Below are 18,415 nucleotides of genomic sequence, written 5' to 3' on the forward strand. Positions count from 1 at the left end.
CCCTGTTTTGTCCTACACTAACAAACACAGATCTCTATCTGGGATTCTTTTAATCTGCTAAAAACATTCCCATGATTCCACGCTGCCCACTTATATTAAGTATGGCTGCTTGCCATTCCCATTTTGTCTGATGAAGTCTGCTTAAGAGCATACGCAAGCTTACATTCTGAATAAAACTTAGTTGGTCTTAAAGGTGACCTTGTCTACTGCTTTGTTCAAGAGACTTACTGTTTTCCTTCCATACTGGTCTGAGATATTTCCCCAGAGGGTGGAACTGGACATCATGCCCACAAAAACAACCTGTGATAAAGAAAAGGAGGATATTTTGTTACTCTCAGAAGCAAAGACAGAAAGGAATCCCTCCCCTTGCCCCCAACTTCAATGGACTCTCAAAACAGGGATTTAATACAAAACATCTGCATTTGAAGCCAAGTTTTTGCAAAGAAGTGCTTTTGTTGGACATGTTAATCTGACACAATTTGGGAGGTGGCCACTCAAGTTTACTATCAAACTTTGGGAGGGGCAACAAATCTAGGCTACAGGGGTGCCCTGATAAAACGGTCAAGAAAGAAACTCAACCTCAATCATTTTTGAGCTACTAACTTTCTAATGTGGCATTTTGTAGCCTGGGGGGTGCTGCTGAACCCGGGTCTCCTGTTGGAAAAGCAGGTGGTAGACACTTTCCCCCAACTTCAGCTGGTGATCCACCTGCTGTATTTTCTGCACTACAAGCTTTGGTAACACCTAGACTAGACTACTGCAAGGCACTCCACCTAGGACTGCCCTTGAAGAGTATCTAGAAGCTACTATTGGTACAGAATGCTGTAGTCAGAATGCTGACTAGAGTGGGCTATAGGGACCAGTTCTCTCCAGTTTTATTCCATCTACGTTGTCTCCCACTTCATCTGGAGACCAATTCAAGGTGCCAGTGTTGACCTTTGAAGCCCTGGGTGGCTTGAGGCCAGCTAAACGCCATCTGCTTCAATATGAACACACTCAACCACTAAGGTCGTCTTCAGGGGACCTCTTTTGGGTGCCTCCACCACCTGAGGCTAGATGGCTGTCAATCCAAGAAAGGGCCTTCTCAGTTGTGGCACCAAAATATGTAATTCTCTTCCCAGGGAGATTAATCTGCCCCTTCTATCATTCTGCCAGCAGGTGGCGACTTTGGTGTTTCTTTTCTGACTGATCCTCCCTGCTGGTTTGTTTGGCTTAATTTATTTCGTATATATTTTTTGAAGTTGTTATAACGCTTTTGACTCTTTGCCGCCTTGGATAAGGTGAGTGGAAAGACAGGGCAACAAAATTAAATAAATGGACAAAGGAAGTAACCCCATTGATAAGTAACACGACAATCGTGACTTGATGCTAATCAACAGAGAGATGGAGGGAGGGAGGAGGAGAGGGGGGCGGAGAGAGAGAGACATAGGGAGAGATGGAGGGAGAAGAAGAAGAAGATATTAGATTTATATCCCGCCCTATACTCTGAATCTTAGAGTCTCAGAGCGCTCACAATCTCCTCTACCTTCCCCCCCCCACCCCACAACAGACCCTCTGGGAAGTAGATGGGGCTGAGAGAGCTTTTTACAGCAGCTGCCATTTCAAGGACAACTCCTGTGTGAGTTATGGCTGACCCAAGGCCATTTCAGCAGGTGCAAGTGGAGGAGTGGGGAATCAAACCTGGTTCTCCCAGATAAGAGAGCTCTGGCTGACCCAAGTACATTCCAGCAGCTGCGGGTGGAGGAGTGGGGAATCAAACCCAGTTCTCCCAGATAAGAGAGCTCTGGCTGACCCAAGGCCATCCCAGCAGCTGCAAGTGGAGGAGTGGGGAATGAAACCCGGTTCTCCCAGATAAGAGAGCCATGGCTGATCCAAGGCTATTCCAGCAGCTGCAAGTGGAGGAGTGGGGAATCAAACCCGGTTCTCCCAGATAAGAGAGCTCTGGCTGACCCAAGGCCATTCCAGCAGCTGCGAGTGGAGGAGTGGGGAATCAAACCCGGTTCTCCCAGATAAGAGAGCTCTGGCTGACCCAAGGCCATTCCAGCAGCTGCAAGTGGAGGAGTGGGGAATCAAACCTGGTTCTCCCAGATAAGAGTCCGCACACTTAACCACTACACCAAACTGGAGGATGGGAGGGAAAGAGAGATGGCAAGAGAGAGAGCGAAAGAGAGTCCCAGTGACCAAACCAGTGAATTTGCTGGCACGAATGGGCTTTTTCCTCTGTTAACAATCTACAGCAAGAAGTCAAAACACCTTACAGAACCCAGGTGCTGTCTGCTATTTTCCTACCGAAGTGAGCAATGCAACCTGCCAGGTGGGTAATCGCCACTCACAATGAAGCTGAGGCGCTAGGATGCTCAGAATCATCATTTCCATGGCGTCGGCCATCTAGAAAAGCCAGAAGAAGGAAACTGTTACTGTGCGCATCAGCTGGAGAATGGATGGGGAGGAGTTCAGTTGGAGACTGAGGCCTCCCGTGATTTACTAGGGGAGACAAGGAAGCAGGTTGGTGGGGGGGGGGGAGCTGGAAGCAGCCCACTTCCTGCAGTCCATGGCCCAGCCTTGACTTTTGGTCTGTTCTACTTGCCCATGCCAAACCCGTCAGGATGGACAGCTTCCACTGGAACTTGCCAAATCCAATCGCTTCCACCGCATCTTCCACCATAAAAGTATCTGGAGAAGAATCAAACGCACCAGTTAAGGGCATCGAGCTATCTGCTGTGGCAGCTACAGCTGTTCTGCATCTGAAACAAGGGTTTACATACTCACTGACATCAGGTTGGACTCAAGGCTCCCCCAGAAGTCCACCACAGGTAGACAGGTTGGAGCATCACCTGAACAGTAAACTTTGGATGCCCAACCAAAGCAGATCAGTAGAAGGTTGGAAGTCCCAAAGTTCAAAAATCCTCAACTATGCTGTGAAGTTTAACATCAGCTCACAGGATGATAAAAATCTGCAACATTCATATACCATTTTATTTTTTTCCCCCTGTCATAAATATCTTTTTATTATCATACAGGAATGCAAAAGTTAGAGAGACCAACATTTACAATATAAGAGTAAAAAGTAGAATAACACAAAATACATAATAATATCCAGGACTTCTTTTGAGCAGGAATGCACAGGAATGCAGTTTTGGCTGGCTTGGCACCAGGGGGTGTGGCCTAATATCCAAATGAGTTCCTGCTGGGCTTTTTCTAAAAAAAAAAAGCCTGTGCAAAAATGGTGATGTCAGGGGATGTTGCCTAATATTCAAATGAATTCCTGCTGGGCTTTTCCTATTAAAAAAGCCCTGATAATATCTATCGTCACATACCAGTAAGGATAATTGTCATCTTTAAACAATGTCAGAACTTGTTTAAACATTAAAAAAATACAATAAGTCATGATAACAGGATTTACTCAAAATAATCTCATTCTCTACAATATATTGAACAACAGGAAACCAAATGGACTGGAAAGATTTTTGATAACTCTTCAGAGGTGGCATAATGGAATGACTTGTGATTCTGGTGTTAATAAAATGGTCCCAAAGTTTATTATGCCCCATGTGTAGAGTAGGGGCTGTTTTATCCCTCCATTTAGTTGCTATAACAGTTCTAGCAATGGCAAGCAGATTCACGTCACAATTAGGACCTTTTGTGTAGCCTTACAGGGCGAGGACGGCAAATGGAATAAAGGGAGTGTCTCTGGTTCACATATCTGCTCCCTAGGACAGCCCCGCACAATCGGACAACACTACTGTGGCAGGATTTCTTTTGGGATGGGTCTCTTATGAAATTGGCAACAAGCTATTCACACTATTCGGCATTCATATTGCTCTCAGTCAACAGCTTAGGTTGAGAATCTAGGTCAGTAGAGCAGGAAAAAAACCAGGTGGAAATTGAAAGTTGTCTGAGGACAGGAAAGGCCTTATATGGTTTGAGCAGGAACTGATAAGAGTAACAGATAACCGGCCGTCTGGATTTGCATCTGCAGTAACTGGAATGCAAAATATCAGATAAGATAAGAGATAATTGATAAGGTGCTGAGGGGATGAGGCTTTTTAAACCCTCAAATTTGAGCAGAAGTGGCTGATTGCATGAGAGGCAGGGGAACGCTCTGCCAGTCAAGCCCAGAAATTAACAACCCTTGTTGATTTCTGGTTGAGGCCTCAAACATAGAACATAGCCTATATTCTCAAGCAGAGAGTGTGGCTCTAAGAAAAATGGGACTTAGGTTTTCATAGATTTAATTCTCTTTAAAGGTATTAGATTATAAGGTAGGATAAGCTTAACTATGAGAGTTTGGGTAAAGTTCATCTGAATTCTAAAATGCATAACCTTCTGTTGTATTGTACTACTGTTGCCTTCTGTTTTACCTTCTGAGTTATATATCTTTAAGCCTTCTGTTCACAGTAAAAGCTTAAGTGGAATAAAGTATATCTGCGTAAGTTCCTGGTTGTTTGGGTTACTGAAGGTACAGTAAGGTGTACATAAAGTAATCTGGCATCAACTACCACCCCCACATTGCAGATAAGAGAACTGAGGCTGGAGAACAGTTCCAGAGCCCGCCAGGGGATCTCTGTGCAAGCAAGATTTCAGCCAGACATCTCTCCCCGCAGTTCATTTTCTAAGCCACCATGAACATATGAAGCTGCCTTATACTGAATCAGACCCTTGGTCCATCAAAGTCAGTATTGTCTACTCAGACTGGCAGTGGCTCTCCAGGGTCTCAAGCTGAGGATTTTCACACCTACTTGCCTGGACCCTCTTTATTTGGAGATGCCAGGGATTGAACCTGGGACCTTCTGCTTACCAAGCAGATGCTCTACCACTGAGCCACACAGCCCTTCTCCATGAAGCTGCCTTGTACTGAATCAGACCCTTGGTCCATCAAAGTCAGTGTTGTCTACTCAGACTGGCAGTGGCTCTCCAGGGTCTCCAGCTGAGGTTTTTCACACCTACTTGCCTGGACCCTCTTTAGTTGGAGATGCCAGGGATTGAACCTGGGACCTTCTGCTTACCAAGCAGATGCTCTACCACTGAGCTACCGTCCCTCCTCTAACCATGACGGTTAGGAACAAATATCTTCCTCTGAACAAAGTCTTCCTGCACTTCTTGTGATTCAAAACCTTCACCTTTGTTTGTTTTTTAAAGCACCTGAATATTTTGCTCCTTTCTGAGCTTGGATGCATGCACCCTCCACTCACCATCCGTTGGGTTGGCAAACTCCTTCGGCACCGTCCCTCCATCTTCTAGCTCCACAGGTTCTAATGCTGTCTGGACACCCTCAATCTGGACTTCGTGTTCACCCGATACAGCATCCTCCTCAGACCGGGAACTTTCCCCAGTGCGACGAAACTTGACCACCCTAATGATGGAGAAATGAGAGTGGATGTCACGGGTGCTCAAAAGATGCAGGGGCCCAATTCCAGGTGTGTGTGTGGGGGGAGATGGGCATTTTCATGGAGGGTCTGCTAAAAGAGATAATGTTGAACTCTAAAAAGCTCTACTAGACTGGACCCTCCGAGAGACCCCTTCTTCTGTCCTGACCCTGGAAGCAACCTCTAACCTGTCAGGCAAATTTCCCCTTATATTTTTCTGGTCTGCAGAAGAGTTGTATGTGATTCAAACACTCAGTGATGACGATGCGTTCAGGTGGGCGGCTGCGTTGGTTTGAAGCAGCAGAACAAAGTTTAAATCCAGCGGCATTTTTATGGTCAAAAAAATTATATTATCGCTATAAGCTTTTGTTATTTATTTATTTTATTTATATCCCGCTCTCCCCATCGGAGCAGGCTCAGGGTGGCTTACATGTTCATGTATATACGTGAAATAGAGAAGTACATTAAAAGACATAAAAACATAAAAATCAAAACATTTCAGGTGCTTTATTAATCCTTGGGTGGCAATCTGTTTGAGAAGATGGGTACTGCCCAATCTGTTTTTATATCATGTTTTACTGTTCTGCTGTTCCAGCTGGATGTTATACATAGAAACAGATCTTAGGTTCATGCTAGAGGTGCGCCAGATGTTCAAAGTCTGCTGTAGCCTGCGATCTTAATTAATAAATGGATGGTGGAAGAGCACTGTCTTACAGGCCCTGCGGAACAGTACAAGCTCTCTTCACGAGCACAGGGAGGTGCTCTCCCTGGGAACATGTGGGGACACACACATGTACACATGTACACACACACTTCTTCAGATACAAGGGGAAGTCAGCATGCACACAAAAGCATGTGTATTAAACTTCTTTGGTCTTAAAGGTGCCCCTGGCCTCAAACTCAGTGATGAAACTCCTTATGATTTTTTTCATAAAAAAAGAGCCAGTTTGGTGTAGTGGTTAAGTGTGCGGACTCTTATCTGGGAGAACCGGGTTTGATTCCCCACTCCTCCACTTGCAGCTGCTGGAATGGCCGTGGGTCAGCCATCGCTCTCACAGAGATCTCCTTGAAAGGGCAGCTTCTTGGAGAGTCCTTTCAGCCCCACCCACCTCACAGGGTATATGTTGTGTTAGAGGAAGATAAAGGAGATTGTATAACCAGTTCGGTGTAGTGGTTAAGTGCATGGGCTCTTATCTGGGAGAACCGGGTTTGATTCCCACTTGCCCCTGCTAGCATGGCCTTGGGTAAGCCATAGCTCTGGCAGTGGTTGTCCTTGAAAGGGCAGCTGCTGTTTGAGCCCTCTCAGCCCCACCCACCTCACAGGGTGTCTGTTGTGGGGGAGGAAGATAAAGGAGATTGTGAGCCGCTCTGAGACTCTTCGGAGTGGAGGGCGGGATATAAATCCAACATCATCTTCTTCTTTTCTTTTTCTTCTCCTGTCAAGTTGCAACTGATGTATGGTGATCCCATAGGGTTTTAAAGGCAAGACTTTCAGGGGTGGTTGGCCATGGCCTGTCTCTGTGTATCAGCCCTGGACTTCCTTGGTGGTCTCTCATCCAAGTACTAACCAGGCCTGCCCCTGCTTAGCTTCCAGAATCTGATGTGATCAGGCCATCCTGGCCCATCCAGGTCAAGTATGATAATCTGTTCTTGTTTACAGCTCCTTTAATTTGCAAAGTGCTTTAAATACTTTTATTTAGTTTCCGTCAAGATTACCCTCTGCTTCCTTGGAGGTTTTTCAACAGAGGCTAGATCATGACCATCTGACAGCAATGAAGATCCTGTGAATTTAGGGGGTGTTTGTGAGTTTCCTGCATTGTGCAGGGGGTTAGACTAGATGACCCTGGGAGGTCCCTTCCAACTCTATGACTCTATGGTTCTACCTTTGCAGGCTCAGTGCCTGTTTACAGTGTTTCAGGACGTACTGAGGTAAGTCATCTATGGCTGTGGAATGGCACAAGCAGGAGAGTATTCTTCCTCCCTGTGTGACCCAGACTGGACTAGATGCGCCATTGGCCTGATCCAGCATGGCCTCTTTTCTGTTCTTATGTTCATAGGATCTGGGACTAGATGGATTGCTAGGCTGATCCAGCAGGGCTCTGCTGATGTTCTTATGCAGGCCTTGGTCTCTCTGCCCTGTTGTTGGCCCTCTGCAGGAACTGGTTGGCCACTGTGTGAGATGGGATGCTGGACTAGATGGACCCTCCCTGGTCTGATCCAGCAGGGCTCTTCTGATGTTCTTCTCAGGAGAAGGCCTTGGCCTCCCTAAAATCATAGAGTTGGAAGGGACCTCTAGGGTCATCTAGTCCACCCCCCTGCACAATGCAGGAAACTCACAAACACCTCCTCCTAAATTCACAGGATCTTCATTGCTGTCAGATGGCCATCTAGCCTCTGCTTAAAAATCTCCAAGGAAGGAGAAACCACCACCTCCTGAGGAAGCCTGTTCCACTGAGGAACCGCTCTAACTGTCAGGAAGTTCTTCCTAATGTTGAGCCAGAAACTCTTTTGATTTAATTTCAACCCATTGGTTCTGGTCCTACCTTCCAGGGCCACAGAAAACAATTCCACACCATTCTCTATATGACAGCCCTTCAAGGACTTGAAGACGATGATCATACCCCCTCTCAGCTGCCTCCTCTCCAGGTTAAACATCCCCAGCTCCTTCAACCTTTCCTCATAGGACTTGGTCTTCAGACCCCTCACCATCTTCATTGCCCTCCTCTGGACCCATTCCAGCTTGTCTAGATCCTTCTTAAATTGTGGTGCCCAAAACTGAACACAAGACTCCAGGTGAGGTCTTACCAGAGCATAGTAAAGCGATACCATCACATCACGTGATCTGGACACTATACTTCTGTTGATACAGCCCAAAATTGCATTTGCCTTTTTAACCACCATCATTGACTCATGTTCAGCGTATGATCCACTAAGACCCCTAGATCCTTTTTGCACAGACTACTACTAAGACAAGTCTCCCCTATCCTATAACCATGCATTGGATTTTTCCTACCTAAATGCAGAACTTTACATTTATCCCTGTTAAAATTCATTTAATTGGTTTTAGCCCAGTTTTCCAGCCTGTCAAGGTCATCCTGTATCCTGTTTCTGTCTTCTTCTGTTTTTGCAACCCCTCCCAATTTAGTATCATCTGCAAATTTAATAAGCATTCCCTCTATTCCTTCATCTAAATCATTGATAAAGATGTTGAACAAAACAGGTCCCAGGACAGATCCCTGAGGCACTCCACTTGTCACTCCTCTCCAAGAGGATGAGGAACCATTCACAAGCACTCTTTGGGTGCAATCTGTCAACCAGTTACAGATCCACCTAACAGTAACAGGTTCCAAACCACATTTTACCAACTTATCAACAAGAATAGTATGTGGAACTTTATCAAAAGCCTTACTGAAATAAAGATAAACGATGTCTACAGCATTCCCCTGATCCAGCAAGGTAGTCACTTTCTCAAAAAAAGAGTTCAGGTTAGTCTGACATGACTTGTTGTTGAGGAAACCATGCTGGCTCTTAGTAATCACATCCATTCTTTCTAAATGTTCCAGGACCGACTGTTTGATGATTTGTTCTAAAACTTTTCCAGGTATAGACATCAAGCTGACGGGTCGTTAGTTACCCGGATCATCTTTTTTTCCCCCTTCTTGAAGATGGGGACAACATTCGCTCACCTCCAATCTTCCGGCACTTTTCCTGTTCTCCAAGAATTCTCAAAAATAATAGCCAGAGGCTCAGAAATTACATCCGCAAGCTCTTTTAGAACCCCTGCCCTGTTGTTGGCCCTCCAGAGGAACTGGCTGACCCCTGTGTGAGACAGGAGGCTGGACTATCTGAACCCTCCCTGGTCTGACCCAGCAGGGCCCTTCTTGTGTTCTTATGAAGGCCTTGGCAGATTGTGAGCATCAAGGCAAGTGGGGGAGAAGAGTCTTTTTTTAGTGGCTAATTCTCTCTGTGTTCACCGTAGCCCTGTTGGCAAATTCCATTAAAGCTAAAAGACATAACAAACACACAAAGCTGCCTTATATAAGGAGAGCCAGTTTGGTGTAGTGGTTAAGTGTGCGGACTCTTATCTGGGAGAACCGGGTTTGATTCCCCACTCCTCCACTTGCACCTGCTGGAATGGCCTTGGGTCAGCCATAGCTCTGGCAGAAGTTGTCCTTGAAAGGGCAGCTGCTGTGAGAGCTCTCTCCAGCCCCGCCCACCTCACAGGGTGTTTGTTGTGGGGGAGGAAGGTAAAGGAGATTGTGAGCCGCTCTGAGACTCTTCGGAGTGGAGGGCGGGATATAAATCCAATATCTTCTTCTTCTTCTTATATACTGAATCAGTCTATCAGAGTCCATATTGTTTACTCAGACTGGCAGCAGCTCTCCAGGGTCTCATGTGGAGACCTTTCACATCACCCACTGCCTGAACTGAAGATGCTGGGGATTGAACCTGGGACCTTCTGCATGCCAAGCAGATGCTCTGCCACTGAGCCACAGCCTTTCCCTCAGAGAATGCATTGGCAGGTCAAAAGAGAGTGTGGGCTGCAGCTTTCATTACCCTTCTGAACTAACTGACAAACAAATATGATATTTTGGAATTCAATAAATGCCACATTGTCTGGAGAATTGCTACTATACCTAAAGAGAGAAGAGGCCCACCTAACAACTCCAGAGATCTCGCTTAGCTGAGAGAGGAGCATTGTGTGTATTTCATATACAATCACCAGGAATGCCTTTCCATATTTTATGTACAAAAACTCTGCTAGGTCTGTGTCCAGTTATGCAAGTGAATTCACTGCTCCTTGTCAGACCATCTTCTGTTTTTAGCAACGTTACATCGACTGCCTTACAGAACAGGTATACTTTCAGGACCCAGAGTTCAGAAATATTGTCAGTTAACTTCATGGATCAGAGTTTCATACCCAGCCAAAAATCAGATACTGTCGATGCTATTCTGGGCACAGTTACTCCAGGCTCAGCTGTGCAGAACTGCTCTGTTCATGTTCATCAGTGTTTGCACAGGGCATAAGGATGCCAGTTTTGTGCAACAAAACTTGTGCTTCTAAATAAAAATGCAAAGGAGAGCAAGGCCAGCGTTGAGTGGCAGCCCACGTGCATTGCATGGCTTCAGGACTCCAGTTCTGCCAACCCCTGGCATCTCAGCCACCCCATACTCTTTTGGCATTCCCTATTTTCAGGAAATGGCTAGGAGAGTCTTCTGTCTGAGACCTAAGAGAGTTACTGACAGTCAGAGTGGATAACAGCAGGTTTCATGGACCAGCAGTGTAATTCATTAAAGGAAGAGAAAGCTTCAGAGAGTTGAAGATTTGGGGTGGGGGTGGGGTGGGGAAGCAATAGAATCTCCCAGGCCTTAATCCATTAGGGCAGAGGGTATCTCTGCAAAAAGACATTTGAAAGTAATTATTTTGGCTGTCAAGACAGTCCAGAAGGATCTAGAGCAGAGGTCTCAAACTCATTTGTTATGAGGGCCGGATCTGACATAGATGAGACCTTGTCAGGCCGGGTCATAAAATGTAATGCTAGGAAGCAGAGATACAAACTTTATAAAGGACACAGATGTGCCTTTATAAAAGATATGCCTTTAAAAAAGATGTGACTTCTTTTTTAAAAAGGTGCTTTCTTTATATCTCTCCTGTGGGATCCAGGGAACTGAGCAAAGAAAGCTCTGGCTCTTTGCTTCCTTCCCCAGGGAACAAGGAGAGGGAGGAGCCTCAGCCAATGGAAGGAAGAGATGCTGGGCTCAGTAGCTCTGCTGTGCGATTGAGAGAGCCTGGCAAAGCAAGCTAGCCCTCTGCAAACTCAAGACTGCAAACCGCCTGCTTTTCTCACCAGATCGACTCAGGAGTAATTCTGTTTGATGCCAAAGAAATGTATGAATGTGCCATGGTGATCCTTGCCTCGCAAGCCATCTTATTCCTGGCACGTCTTGGGGGAGGCGGGGGTGGGACGCATTGCCATGCACTGCAAGCCTCTCAGCTCTGAAACGGAGACGATGACGCATTCGGGGAAGGGGAAAGGGCCCTTGACAGGACAGCCAAGTTGGGGATCTTCCTCAGGTGACAAAAAAAAACCCCTCAGCACACCGCAAAGCAAACTGCAAAACAAAGGTTATTTTCCTGCACAGTCTGTGCCAGCCGGGCGGAAGGGGACTCTGCAAGTTGTGCCGCGGCTATGTGGATGCTGGAGGGCAGGTCCTCCAAAACCCCCAGCGGGACTCTTCCCCCACACGTGAACCTCTCTCAGCAACGCTGCCTTTTGCAGGGGAAAGCCAAAAGATCCCCGCAGGCCCCGGGATGTTAGGGGGAAAAGGAGCCTGGCGTGCAGGGGAGGGGCTGAGAGATTCAGCTCAGCCGCGGCTGCATTGGGAGACATGGACGGTCTTCCCCCGTCAACCTTCCTTCTTCCAAACAGACGGAGAGAAAGAGACAGGCAGACCCGCCCCCCCCCGCCCCCCTTGCCTGGATTTCAAACACACAAAGCAGAAATCCCCAGCAGGCCTGGAAGCCCTGGGCCGGGCCGGGCCGGGCCAGGCTCAGAAGCGCGGGTCTGGAGCAGGCCAGCGAGGGCAATGGCTCCTTTCAAGGCAGGCTCGGGGGGGGGGGGCGCTGTGCGTGGAGAAGGGGGCGCCTGGGGGCACCCCCCGACGGGGCAGCGCCCTAGGCCGCCGCCTCCCCCTTGCCGGCCCTGGGGCCCCCCCGAGAGCCCCCCGAGACGCGCTGCCCTCGGCCAAGAGGGCCTGGCATTGCAACCCCCCCGCGCGGGCCCTGCGGCGACTCACGGCAGCTGGCGGAGCTGGAAGAAGTCCTCCTCCATGGCCGAGGCGGAGCGGGAGGCGCTTCTCGCATCTGCTCTACATGGCGGCGCGGGGAGGCGAGGCGAGGCGAGGCAGGCGCGCCGAGTTCAGGAGCTCTGCCCGCTGGACAGCTCCCGGGGCCGCCCGCCCGCCTGCTGCCAGCCAGAGCCGGGCGGGGGCGGGGGAAGGAGGGCGGGGCTGGGCTGGGCTGGCTGCTCGCCTCCCCTTTCCTCCCCGCGCCAAGGGCTCTTCTGGCCTGGGGGGCTCAGCACAACAGCAGCAGCAGCAGGCTCCCCAGGGACGCCCCCTGCGCCAGGCAGGCAGGCAGGCAGCCAAGAGCCGGCGCTGTGTCAGCAGCAGCCGCGAAAAGAACACCGCCAGACAACCTTTCTGCAGGGCCGTAGCCCGGATTGCATGTTTGGGGGGGGGGGGGGGGGCACAGCGGGATTTGTTGTTAAGAACATAAAAATCTAAGAGAAGCCCTGTTGGATCAGGCCAATGACCCATCCAGTCCAACACTCTGTGTCACATAAGAACACAAGAGAAGCCATGTTGGATCAGGCCAATGGCCCATCCAGTCCAACACTCTGTGTCACATAAGAACATAAGAGAAGCCATGTTGGATCGGGCCAATGGCCCCTCCAGTCCAATACTCTGTGTCACACAGTGGCCAAAAAACCAGGTGCCATCAGGAGGTCCACCAGTGGGGCCAGGACACTAGAAGCCCTCCCACTGTTGCCCCGCCCCAGCACCAAGAATAAGAGGCATCATTGCCCCGGACAAAAGAATTTAAGAGAAGCCATGTTGGATCAGGCCAATAGCCCATCCAGTCCAACACTGTGCCACACAGTGGCCAAAAAAACAGGTGCCATCAGGAGGTCCACCAGTGGGGCCAGGACACTAGAAGCCCTCATGCTGTGCCTTCCCCCCAGCACCAAGAATACAGAGCATCACTGCACCGTACAAAAGAATGTAAGAGAAGCCATGTTGGATCAGGCCAATGGCTCATCCAGTCCAACACTCGTGTCACATAAGAACATAAGAGAAGTTGTGTTGGATCAGGCCAATGGCCCATCCAGTCCAACACTCTGGCTGAGTTTCCTAGGCTTTTGGCTGAGTTGGAGTGTGTGCTTGGGGGGAGGGAGTCACTTATTTTTTTCTTGCTCACTCTTTCAATGAACTCTTTGCAGAGTTCATTGGAACAGAATGTCACTGGCTTTCAAATTGCTTCAGCTTGCTCCAGCTATTGGGCTTACGCTGCTGCATGGCTTAGTTGCTGGTTTCAGAGTCCTTTTACAAATTTTATTTATGGTCATTCAAATTGTATGCACATCCATGTCGTACTAGAACCACACAACATGACAGTGCAGTTCTAAGAACACTTCCCTGAAAGCAAGTCCCACTGAGTAGACTTCTGAGAGAAGACTTCCTTAGTTCTGCTCTCTGTATGATGGAGTATTTCAGAGTCTAAGGAGGCAGGTAGCTCTGAATGAACTACTGGATACATGTCAGCTATTTTTATGACTCCTCTGTTTTGCACTGTCATTTGTCATCGGGTGCCATTTCATTTTTCCTTCCAGGCTCTTTCTGCCTTCAGTAAGCTGACTATTATGACAAAGGTTGTGTACTGCCTTGATATATCAAGGCCTTCTCTTTTGCCTCTGCCGTTTGGAGAGAGGCTGTAGCTCAATGGTAGAGCATCTGCTTGAAATTCAACCCCAACAACAATGTAGGTTTCAATGTGGCAAATGAAGTCCAGTTAGGGGGAGGTATTTGTGACGTTCTTGCATTGTTCAGGGGGTTGGACTAGATTCTACAGGGCCTGTAAGACCGAACTCTTCCAGATGGCTTTCAGGTAATATCTCGATGTCTCTGGCAAGAGTGATCCGTCTGCCTGTAGATCCTTTGCAATAAGAATATTTTGAGATCAACAGGTCACACGTGTCACACTTGGAACGTCAAAGTAAAAAAGGACCATTTGTAGCAAAGTTAATCCATTTATTTGAGAACTCGTGGTCTGGGGTAGAAGCAAGTTGAGATTGATACAGTTGACAGCGAGACATACCATTTTAACCTCTAACATCAAAAGCTAAACAATAAAACCATTCTCACACTTTTGGGAGGCAACTGCCGGTTCCCATACCTTCTTATCTCTTTCCCAAGGAAGGAACCCTACTGGTTACCTTGGGGTTTGCTATCTTCAAAGGCTTGCTACATTTGTTAGTACTATGCAAGGAATTCCCATGGGAGTTTGTGGCTGTTACAAAGGCGTTTGAAATGCAAACTTTTATTCTCAGTGTTAGTGGCACCATTCAAGATGGAGTTAGTTAGGGCAAGGGAACCTGGATAGTTACAGCACATTTAAACAGTCAAGTTACAATGTCTGACAACACGGCCACTATTATTGTCATTGTAGTCTACTGAATACGATGCCTGTTTTATAGTGTAGTATGTGATTTTATTGATGTAACTATTTTGTGGTATTTATTGTCGAGCTTTTAATCGTTGGAAGCCACTTTGAGCTGTTTCAGGAGGAGGAGGATATAAATGTACATAAAGAAATAACCCTGGAGGCTGGAGGTTCCTTCCAACTCTATGATTCTATCATTTTAAAAGTGTAGGGTGATGCACATTGGGACAAAAAGAATCCCAACTTCAGGTCTAGGCTGATGGGGTCTGAACTTGCTGAAACAGAGGGGAAAAGATCTTGGGGTTGTAGTGGATAACTCAGTGAAACTGTCAACCCCGTTGCTGTGGCAGTGAAAAAAACAAAAACTCTATGTTAGGGATTATAGATTAAGAATAAAAATTGTAATTTTGTAATATAATAGGTCTATGCTGCCACCTCATTTAGAATCACAGAATCACCTGGGATTCAATAGAAAGATTCAGTAGAATCAGAATAGTCAAATAATTACTTGAAAAGACATTATACTTTAAGCAAATACATTGGGCTATATCCTACCAGCTTTCCCACTTAATCTTGCCTATCCTCAGCACAGAGCCAGTTCTTTGTGGCTTCATCTGTATGGATCCCATGATCCTCACTGTAACCTTTTTTGGAAGTTAAGAATGACCACTTCTCCCTTGTCTGCTGGTGGAAAGGGCCATAAAGTCACAGCTGACTTATGGTGATCCCTCAACGGTTTTTCAAGGCCAGAGATGTTCAGAGGTGGTTTCCCATTGCCTGCCTCTGTGCCATGACCCTGGACTTCCTTGGTGGTCTCCCATCCAGTACTATCCAGAGCCAACCCTGCTTAGCTTCTGAGGTTTGCGGTTTTAAAAAGTTTTATTAGTTTCAGAAAAAAATAGGGGTAGGGCATAGAGGGAATAGAGAGCACAATATATATTAACCTTATTCTGCATAAAGATACTTTCAAAGAGTACAACCCTACATCTGCAATACTTTCTTTACATAAATTGTCCCATATTATTATCTCTAAGCTAAACATAACCAACATTTTAATATTTTATATTATAAATCTTTTGGTTAAGATATCTATTAGTTTTGACAATTCCAGTAAAGGCAATTTTGTAATATAAAATGCAGGGAAAAAAGGAGAAATAAGTTCACACCAGAGAATCTTAAGAGTCTTGAATGTCTAACCAGGCATAGAATTTCATCCAGTATTCTCTTGCTTCTTCCTTAGATCTCCCAGCCATCAACTGGGATTAAAAGTCCAGCTCTGCTGTTTCCAGAATTTTTCCCACCAAGCCCATTTTCGTGGGAATTTCCTGAGATTTCCATCTCTGCGCCAAGAGAATCCTAGCCGTTGTGTTGAAATGTATGTGTGTGTGTGTATGTATACACACACACACATATATTGGCCACTGTGTGACACAGAGTGTTGGACTGGAGGGGCCATTGGCCTGATCCAACATGGCTTCTCTTATGTTCTTATGCAGCACAGAGTGTTGGACTGGATAGGGCATTGGCCTGATCCAACATGGCTTCTCTTATGTTCTTCTGTGACTCAGAGTGTTGGACTGGAGGGGCCATTGGCCTGATCCAACACGGCTTCTCTTATGTGACACAGAGTGTTGGACTGGATGGGCCATTGGCCTGATCCAACAGGGCTTCTCTTATGTTCTTATGTGACTCAGAGTGTTGGACTGGATGGGCCATTGGCCTGATCCAACATGGCCTCTCTTATGTTCTTATGTGACACAGAATGTTGGACTGGAGGGGCCGCTGGCCTGATCCAACATGGCTTCTCATGTTCTTATGTGACACAGAGTGTTGGACTGGATGGGCCATTGGCCTGATCCAACATGGCTTCTCTTATGTTCTTATGTGCCACAGAGTGTTGGACTGGATGGGCCATTGGCCTGATCCAACATGGCTTCTCTTATGTTCTTATGTGACACAGAGTGTTGGACTGGATGGGCCATTGGCCTGATCCAACAGGGCTTCTCTTATGTTCTTATGTGACTCAGAGTGTTGGACTGGAGGGGCCATTGGCCTGATCCAACATGGCTTCTCTTATGTTCTTATGTGACTCAGAGTGTTGGACTGGAGGGGCCATTGGCCTGATCCAACAGGGCTTCTCTTATGTTCTTATGTGACTCAGAGTGTTGGACTGGAGGGGCCATTGGCCTGATCCAACATGGCTTCTCTTATGTTCTTATGTGACTCAGAGTGTTGGACTGGAGGGGCCATTGGCCTGATCCAACATGGCTTCTCTTATGTTCTTATGTGACTCCGAGTGTTGGACTGGAGGGGCCATTGGCCTGATCCAACAGGGCTTCTCTTATGTTCTTATGTGACTCAGAGTGTTGGACTGGAGGGGCCATTGGCCTGATCCAACAGGGCTTCTCTTTTGTTTTTATGTGACTCATAGTGTTGGACTGGAGGGGCCATTGGCCTGATCCAACATGGCTTCTCTTATGTTCTTATGTGACCCAGAGTGTTGGACTGGAGGGGCCATTGGCCTGATCCAACATGGCTTCTCTTATGTTCTTATGTGACTCAGAGTGTTGGACTGGAGGGGCCATTGGCCTGATCCAACATGGCTTCTCTTATGTTCTTATGTGACTCCGAGTGTTGGACTGGAGGGGCCTTTGGCCTGATCCAACAGGGCTTCTCTTATGTTCTTATGTGACTCAGTGTTGGACTGGAGGGGCCATTGGCCTGATCCAACATGGCTTCTCATGTTCTTTTGAAATGTGCCAACAAATGTCTCATTTCTTTGGAATAATCCTCAGGAAATATATTCAATAAAAATAGTTCTGGTTTGAACTGAATCTGTGTCATCATAATCTTCTGTAGTATTTCGTGCACCATTTTCCAATAGCCCTTCACCGTCTCTCATGCCCACTTAGCTTCTGAGGTTTGATGAGATACAGCCTGCCTGGCCCTTCTTTCCCAATGAAAAAGCTGGTGGGGGCAGCAAAGCGACAGGTGATTGTAGGGCACTGTCTGTATGCAAAGCTGTATGCTTTTATTTAGATGGACAATGAACCTACTATCAGCCCACTCCTTCTTTCTCATATGCATTCATTTTTAAGTGCATCAAATGTATATCACGCTCTATCCACAAGACTGGTAAAATATCAGCTATCAGGTTTGTTTTAGGCCAGCAGACATTTAAAAAGTAGCAGAGGAGAGGCTTAAAAAAACAACAACAAGCCTGGCCAAGCCAGCCATGTCCAGGTTGTCGACATCCAGGTGGGTCCTTAAGTTCTCTTGGAGTTACAACTGATCTCCCAAACTACAGAGATCAGTTCCCCTGGAGGAAATGACAACTTCAGAGGGTGGACTCTGCGCATCACATCCTAGATAATCTCTTTGTCCTACCCAAACTGAGTCCTTTTCAGGCACTGAGCTCACAAGCCAGACTTGCCATTTCTAGCCAACTTGAATGTTCACCCAGACTGTGAATCTTTCATCTGAATCTCTGGAACTCTATCATCTGGAACACCTTTTGATGGTGAGTTTTAAAAATTTAATAAGCAGAGGGTCACTGGAAATCAATTATATATTTATAGGCTAGTTGTTAAAAATACTATTCTATGCTTGTTTACTCAGAAGTTTCGTCAAGTGCTGTTGGATTTACTTCCAAGTAAATATGAAGGCACTAGAAAAGGTTCTTAAGTATAAGGATGTGTTACTGGTGACCAACATAATCCATATCATAGTATCCCCCACTACTGTGTATGTGTATGAAAGCCGGACAATGAAGAAGGTTGGTAGGAAGAAAGTAGATTCATCTGAAAGGTGGTGTTGGGGGAGAGTT

The 18,415-nt window shown here is 46.9% G+C and overlaps 1 protein-coding gene across 1 annotated transcript in view; it reads right to left on the reverse strand.

Annotated features, from left to right (window-relative positions):
* The window catches only part of LOC132579045 (synaptic vesicle 2-related protein), a 32,390-nt gene extending 20,191 nt beyond the window's left edge, over positions 1-12,199 (reverse strand). Inside the window, exons 1-5 of the mRNA XM_060249181.1 lie at positions 12,165-12,199; positions 5,193-5,353; positions 2,588-2,673; positions 2,290-2,388; positions 229-300 (exon numbers count right to left, since the gene is read on the reverse strand). Of these exons, the coding sequence (XP_060105164.1) occupies positions 229-300; positions 2,290-2,388; positions 2,588-2,673; positions 5,193-5,353; positions 12,165-12,199 (453 nt within the window). The remainder of the gene's footprint in view (positions 1-228; positions 301-2,289; positions 2,389-2,587; positions 2,674-5,192; positions 5,354-12,164) is intronic.
* Between the last annotated feature and the right edge of the window lie 6,216 nt (positions 12,200-18,415).

The sequence above is a fragment of the Heteronotia binoei genome, chromosome 11 (assembly GCF_032191835.1).
Source record: "Heteronotia binoei isolate CCM8104 ecotype False Entrance Well chromosome 11, APGP_CSIRO_Hbin_v1, whole genome shotgun sequence".
In the NCBI taxonomy this organism is placed as follows: domain Eukaryota; kingdom Metazoa; phylum Chordata; class Lepidosauria; order Squamata; family Gekkonidae; genus Heteronotia; species Heteronotia binoei.